At 44.7% G+C, this 7,495-nt stretch overlaps 3 protein-coding genes across 3 annotated transcripts; 2 read left to right on the forward strand and 1 right to left on the reverse strand.

Annotated features, from left to right (window-relative positions):
* Window positions 1-1,949: 1,949 nt before the first annotated feature.
* On the forward strand, window positions 1,950-4,418 carry GUITHDRAFT_149489 (hypothetical protein; the record flags this gene model as incomplete). Its single annotated transcript, XM_005818047.1, has 3 exons — window positions 1,950-3,261; window positions 3,319-4,269; window positions 4,384-4,418. The coding sequence occupies 3 exons, from the start codon at window positions 1,950-1,952 to the stop codon at window positions 4,416-4,418; spliced, it is 2,298 nt and encodes a 765-aa protein (XP_005818104.1).
* Window positions 4,419-4,433: 15 nt separating this feature from the next.
* Window positions 4,434-5,321, reverse strand: GUITHDRAFT_122669 (hypothetical protein; the record flags this gene model as incomplete). Its single annotated transcript, XM_005818048.1, has 1 exon — window positions 4,434-5,321. One exon carries the CDS (start codon window positions 5,319-5,321, stop codon window positions 4,434-4,436), a length of 888 nt encoding a protein of 295 aa, XP_005818105.1.
* A 925-nt stretch (window positions 5,322-6,246) lies between these two features.
* GUITHDRAFT_83393 (hypothetical protein) lies at window positions 6,247-7,185 on the forward strand (the record flags this gene model as incomplete). The annotated part of the gene is made up of 1 exon (XM_005818049.1): window positions 6,247-7,185. The coding sequence occupies one exon, from the start codon at window positions 6,247-6,249 to the stop codon at window positions 7,183-7,185; it is 939 nt and encodes a 312-aa protein (XP_005818106.1).
* Between the last annotated feature and the right edge of the window lie 310 nt (window positions 7,186-7,495).

A 7,495-nucleotide genomic window follows, 5' to 3' on the forward strand; every position in this document is an offset into this window, starting at 1 on the left:
GTGCAAATGCCATCTTATTCTCTCTGCAAATCCTTTCTCGCAATTGCTCCAACCATGCAAATTCAGGAAAATGTCTTGTACACTCCGAGATAGTATTGCATGTTTGACATCTAGGCTGTGATACCAGGGATCAAGCGATATATAGAGTAGGCAGAAGCTGTATCAGTCATGCAAACTTGAATCTGCATAACAACAGTTTCTGAAGATTGTTTATTTGCCAACAAATAAAAGATGCTTCACCATGATGGTGGTTACTGTGGTCCCTTGTATACAACAGCTTTGAAGCAGCACTGTCCTGGTAGTAGCAGTTCACAGAACATAAAGCACGCAAAGGACAGGAGAAACTTCGGGAGGATGTCACAGTAGACCATAACACTCTGAGATACACTTTTCAAAAGAAGGAGATGCAAACAAATAGAATGATGTGAGGATCCTAAATGAATCATCACGGTTGGCAACAAGGTTTGCATTTTCACCAAAGATAATCGAAACTCTACTGATCACAACAGGAATGACGATGAGTATGTGTAAACAATCACATCTGCTAAGCGTTGCTATTGATTGCCAAGCAGAAACACACTTACAACAACCTGGAATAGATCATCCTTGTGGTTCTTGCAGGATCATCTTCATGATAGCGGATTCCACAACCAGGAGTTAAAAGAACCCTTAAGCCCAGGGTGCTATTTGTCCATTGAGCTTCAATCGAACTCTGAGGTCGAGATAGGAGGGAACTTTGAATCTCCAAGATCAGGGGTTCATGCAAAATGGAAGGTGGTACATCTTGAAAGTCAATGTTTTCAATGGAGGACATTTTATCTCCATTTCTTCTGGTCTCGATGCCTCACAACGCAGCTGATCGTGAGCTTATGCGTATTGCAACCCCAGGAAAACATCATCGTTGGCGCGACATGCGTGCCCGACCCATTGCGTCTGATTACAAAATGTAAGGATCTGATTTGACATATCCGAAATATTTGGACATAATTTGAAATTTGAAGGGTATGTTTGTTTATTTGCCTGAACTGTTCGTTTGTTTGTTTGTCTCTTCTGTATGTCTGTTTGTCTGTCTGTTCTGTGTATGTGTGTTTGTCTGTTGCTGTTCGTTTGTTTGTTTGTCTCTTCTGTATGTCTGTTTGTCTGTCTGTTCTGTGTATGTGTGTTTGTCTGTTGCTGTTCGTTTGTTTGTTTGTCTCTTCTGTATGTGTGTTTGTCTGCGTGAGCAAAACACAGTTTTTTGTTTTGCTCACTACCCCTGCAGAGTCAGTGAAACCCTACGACCATGCAGCAACACCCCCAAAAACACAAGTTGAACGTGGGGTGCGCTTATTATCATATGAAAAGGGGGTAGGTAGTGGGAACACAGCCCCTTTTCTGATCAAACCTCAAACACAAAACGTAGTACCTACCCATTCACTCCGGCCTACCCTACCAAATATCATGATAAATCGGTATAAAGTGTAGGTAGGGGTAGTTTTCCACCGTGTTCAGGGGTGGGGGTTATATCCCTACTATATTACAACCTGTGCAATTGTTCTCTACCATGTGTGGAAATATTCCATGTCAAGGGCTCAACATTTGTTCTAAAATTTCATACTTGAACTGTAAAGTCGAGACCAAGCTGAAATGTTCAATCAAATTGCGGAATCATTAGCAACAAATAGTAGTTTTCCCGGACAAAATCCACCCACTGATTGCCATTTTTCTCGCAACGTGTTCTCTCTACCGCAGTGCAAATGTCGTGTGGAAGATTTCAATCCTTTTCATCCATGTTGTTACCGCCGCCCTTTGGATGGCTACGACATGCAGCGAATTGTTCAAGCTTATCCTGTTCGAAGTATGGACAGCTACACGATGGCATTCCTACAAGGCTTGAATCCAACACCTTATCGTCGTGCGATGAAGCTACCTGGAGGGGACTTGAACATTTTGCATTGCTGGAAGGCTTCATGGAGAAAACTTCTGATAAGCCTGATGTTGCTTCTTTCTTGTACTACGTTGCAAACGGATATCTTTTTTCGCCATCGTCTGTTGTTGGAAGTACTCTGCAAGGCTACTTCAATTGCGCGAGTCGGTTGGCACACTTGAGTGCAGAATATGAAAAACTCAAAAGTGAGCATCAGCGCATGAAAGATGCAATTCCCAACATTGACAAGGTTCTAAATTTGACATTTGAGGACATTTGGAAAGCAAATTTCCCTCAGGAGATATGCCCGGCAAATCTGGAAGACATTTCCAATGATTCTGCAGACAAAAAGCTAAGAATTCTCAAGGACATTCTTGCTGAAATAACTCCCACCTCCAATTTGCTCTCTGGAGGTCTGCAACGCATGACAGGCTTGAATGGAAGTGGCAAAGCTTTCGGCCATCTCAGTGATCTACGTCAAAGTTCCGATTCACTGTTTCACCTGGAGTCGTTTATGAATGGTTTTGCACAATCTGCATCTTTTCATTTGAAAAAGCATGCCAAGACCAACAAGAGGATAAAGAAAGCGTTGCAAAAAATGTACAACTCTGTTTGTGCGAGAATAGACGAGCTTTCTCTTATGACTTTGCAAAATGGACTGACTCACAAGGCGTTGGACGATCTTCACAAAATGATGAAGGAAAGTGGGCTTCAAGTTATGCACAGTCCTACGGAAATCAGCAGGACGAAGGCCAAGCAAAAAAGATTAGTAGAAGAAAAGGTTGATGGAATAGTCGAGCTTCCTGGGGGCCATGGAGCAAATCTTATCAAAGTGACGGAATTGTTTTTCATGAAGCTTGTGCAGTCGACACCAGAATTGATGTCGGTCAAAGGATTGAAGTTGTCCACCTGCTTCGATAGCGTCCGACTAGGCTGTTCAGCTCAGTCAGGAACAGAGCATACAGACTTTGCAATGAATTTGATTGGAGTCTGGGATGATGCCGTGCAGTTTGCAGACTGTTTTTTCGATCAAGAAACAAGATTAAATTCTCCTGCATCGTATGTCACATTTTTACTGATCTATTTGCAAGATTCAATTGAAAATATCAAGGCAAATCTTTGGGATGAATATGGACTTGACTTGAAGGCATTCTTAGGCGAACTGATCTGTGCGGATGGAAGGAAGATAGCTGCTGGGCTGCATTTTTACAGGGACGACAATGGAAATTTGACGTGCATCGATGGTCGGAAACGGTCCATGAGTGACCCTGCTGCTCATCCTGAGCTCATCATTCCCCTCTCAATTGAATTTCGTGGCGACCTCAAGGGCTTGTGGCATCTTGTCGGCATGAAAGGTAATTGCTGATAGCATGGTTGCCTCAGTGTCCTTTCTAAACGTCATTTTCGCATAGGTGCCAAGGGAGATCAATGCTGCTTGTACTGCCATGTAAAATCAGCTGAGCGTCATCTCATCTTCGATATCGCGGAGGTTCCTGAGGACATCACTGTCGATGATTTCTGCAAGGAAAGAGCAATTCCAGCAGATGTGTTCTGGTTGGTTCACGAAGTGCTAACCAATGGAGGGCAATGCAGTATCGTACATCAATGCATGTTCGGTGGAAAATGTTTGAGCAAGGCAGACGTGTCTAAGCTGAATGTGTCAAAAAGGAGCAAGACACTGAAACGTGGGCAGAAGGTGGTCGTACTGAAGCAGGATCACGGAATGGAAAGAGAACATGAGGTTTTGAAAGAACATGGACTTGATTGCAAAAGCCTTGTCATTTGTGTTCTCCATCTCAAATTGCGGATTGTATACTGTGTCCTCAAGTGTGTATACAAAACAGCTCAACGAAAGCACCGAACTAAACAAGCTCAAAGCATTTTACACAAGTCTGGAATCAAGTATAAGTTGGAAGAAAACAATGGGAAGCTTCCTAACTTGACAGGCAAACAGTGCGACGATTTGTTGAACCGAGCTATGGGACCCCTACTCGACCTCCTTTATGATGATGTTGATGAGCGAAATAGATACACTGAGATCTACAAAGAGTTGTCATCCGTACTTTCGACATTGTCTTGTACGCATGTTTCCCATCTTACCGATGAAGACATTGGTACATTAGCGACGAGGATCAATTCATTCGTTATCAGATACGTCGTAGAATGCGGCGATAAGGAACTCTTCAGTGCTGTGTATTTTCACTTTTTATCTGCCGGACATGTCGCAGAATTATTCCACTATCATCTTTCAGAACGAAACGTTACTTTGGGTGCTCTGAGCATGTCAAGTTTGGAACTAAGGCACAGAATTTGCGGACGACCTGCTTGGAGAAAAGGATTGATGGAAGGCAATGCAGCAGCAGGTAGAAAACGATCTCATGAAAACATGACCGAGGATCATGTAGATACAGCGACTCTGCAGCAAATGTCTAGGAATATGAGCAATTTTTTTGCATTCAGAAATTTGCTAACGTCAGGATTAGGAACGATTGTAAATTTGTACTACTCTTAGTTCAGTGCCCATGATTTATAACACTCTCTGTTGCCTCTTTTTCTTGTCTCGCCAATCAACCCATTGGATCTTGCCCATCATGCCACCAATGCTACCGACTGTTTCAAAACCCACGGACATATTCCCCCGTTTGTACGACAAATACATCGGTCCGCCCACAAACATTTGTGTCAGATTTTCTTGAAGCTTCGGTGTCGACTTGAAAGGGATATCTAACACTTCTCTGAAAGCTTTATCTTGAACGATGTTCTCTGCAAATATCCATGTGAATTGTGATTTGTTCCTCTTCGCCTTGACATGTTTGAAAAGACGAGGTGGAATTAAACGAAGCAAACTCCTCATTGAAATATTCTTGCAAGTAAAGTCAAGATCTTGTGTGCCTGCTTTCTTGAATGTACGACTCCTGGCTGTGAGCCATAGCTGCATGCTGTTCTTAATCTCTTCGATGTCTGAGACTGTCTTGAGGTAACCGGATGGTGTGAGCACTGAAGCTTCGATGCTGGAAGATACTATCTTCTTAATTGTTTGTTCAGGGTCTTGCAATTTGAAGTACGAAATCTCACAATAGGGCTTTCGACGATTGTAGTTGTCTTCATTGAAGAAAATGTACCCTACAACATCGATAATCCTTGATTGCGGTGCTTGAGACGACATAGAATCAAGAAGGAATGGATACTGAATAGTTAGCACATCCTGAATCAGGTCCAGGTCCACTTCTTCCGTGTACACTGATTGGAAGCATGTTCTCGCATTCAGGTCCAGGTCCACTTCTTCCGTGTACACTGATTGGAAGCATGTTCTCGCATTCATCGACCTCACAATCTGCCTCATGGACTTGTTTTGTAAGCCATGCTTTGAAATATTTGCATCAACTTTGTCCAAAAGATTCTTGTCATACAACATGAAAATCTCCACCCTGCAATCGGAAACCAAACGTTTGATTATACCGTACCTTGTGGTTCTTGCAGGATCATCTTCATGATAGCGGATTCCACAACCAGGAGTTAAAAGAACCCGTAAGCCCAGGGTGCTATTTGTCCATTGAGCTTCAATCGAACTCTGAGGTTGAGATAGGAGGGAACTTTGAATCTCCAAGATCAGGGGTTCATGCAAAATGGAAGGTGGTACATCTTGAAAGTCAATGTTTTCAATGGAGGACATTTTATCTCCATTTCTTCTGGTCTCGATGCCTCTCAACGCAGCTGATCGTTGGCGCGACATGTGCCCGTCAACAGCGCCAAGGCCCGTCGCCGTGAATAATTTATGCGTGTTTTGCCAAACCCATTGCGTCTGATTACAAAATGTAAGGATCTGATTTGACATATCCAAAATATTTGGGAGCACTTTGAAATTTGCCAGGGGGTGTATGTCTGCTTATCCCAACAAAACAATGCATTGGCAGAAAACAGACGAGGAACGATCTGCGCAGTTGGAGGTCAATCGAAGAAGAAAACGGGAGAGGAGGGCCCGCGAAACAGAGGAAGAACGATCTGCGCGGTTAGCAAGCCAACGAAGGAGACAATCGGAGAGGAGGGCCCGCGAAACAGAGGAAGAACGATGTGCGCGGTTAGCAAGCCAACGAAGGAGAGAATCGGAGAGGAGGGCCCGCGAAACAGAGGAAGAACGATGTGCGCGGTTAGCAAGCCAACGAAGGAGACAATCGGAGAGGAGGCAGAGGGCCCGCGAAACAGAGGAAGAACGATCGGCAAGTATGGAAACTCTGCGAAACCGCAAGCGCAGAAGTCGGAGTGCTGTTTACAATGTGTATCAAGAGGCTGCACACAAGAAAATTTCAATACGAGAAGAGCTGATGATCTACCCAGTGGACATGCGGTTTCTCAATGAAGTAGAAAAGCAGTTTGATTTAACAAGAATGGTTGGCTCGGGGACTTTCGGGGAGGTCTATGAGGCCTACGACAGGTTAAATGATCGTCGAGTAGCAATCAAACGATTATTACCATTTCAAACCATGGATGCGCATAAGAAGGAAGCAAACTTTATATCAAGCTTGCATGGAAAATCCAACATTGTACAGCGTGTGCAAAGTCCGCCACTGGCGCCTAATGGGATAATCCTTGTCGAGGAGCAGCAGGCTTTGATTTTTGAATACTTCGAACATGACAGTCCCTCAGATTACGTCAAAGATTTGACCATCAAAGAGATTACCCACTACATGAAGAATTTGTTTGTAGCATTGAGGTCTGTACATGCCCTCGGGATCATACATCGAGACGTGAAATTGAATAACTTCCTCTACGACAGAAGGAACAAGAAGTACTTGCTTGTGGACTTTGGGCTGGCAGAGAAGAAAATGCAGAAGACTGCTCTGGGAATTTCCACAGGACAAACGCCTTCACCAGGCCGCAGAACAACGTCAGGGTCAATGAGCAAGTATTTCCCTGCCACGAAGAGCAACGGCTACATCTTGCCCTCTGAGAACCTGGCGCAGCAGATTGCAAAGAGGCGAAGGTTGGGCGTCAGAAGGACGAACGCATCGGAGACCGTGAGGAACTCAGGGGTCAAACTGAAACGGCTTCCAGTCAACCGCGGGGGAACCCGGGGCTACCGCGCGCCCGAAGTGCTCATGGGCAGCCACCACCAGACGAAAGCAGTGGACGTCTGGAGCGCTGGGGTGATACTGCTTACCCTGCTGTGCCGGCAGACACACTGCTTCCAGTGGTTCCGGCATGACAATGACAACTTGGCGGTCATGGAGATCTACGGGTACGCCCGTTGTGTAAGCCTTGAAGTAAGTGCGCTGGTCTGACTGTATGGTCTGAACAGCTTGCGCATGTACATCAAGAGCATGGACGCTGAGTTCCAGCACAACTATGGGTATACGGGTCAGTACAGGGATAAGATCAGAGATGTCATCGAAGATTTCAAGCTCGACGTTGAAGTAAAATTGTTGTCGTTGTTGCTGCTGTTGTTGTATCATGAGGATGAGGATGAGGATGAGGATGAGGATGAAGATGAGGATGAGGGTGAGGGTGATATGGTGGCGGGACTCTTAAGCTGGGGATGCTAACTTCATGTCATTCAGTTCGGACCATTGGAACAGTATCTGAGCTATGCCC

Source organism: Guillardia theta, assembly GCF_000315625.1.
Source record: "Guillardia theta CCMP2712 unplaced genomic scaffold GUITHscaffold_399, whole genome shotgun sequence".
NCBI classification, from domain to species: Eukaryota; class Cryptophyceae; order Pyrenomonadales; family Geminigeraceae; genus Guillardia; species Guillardia theta.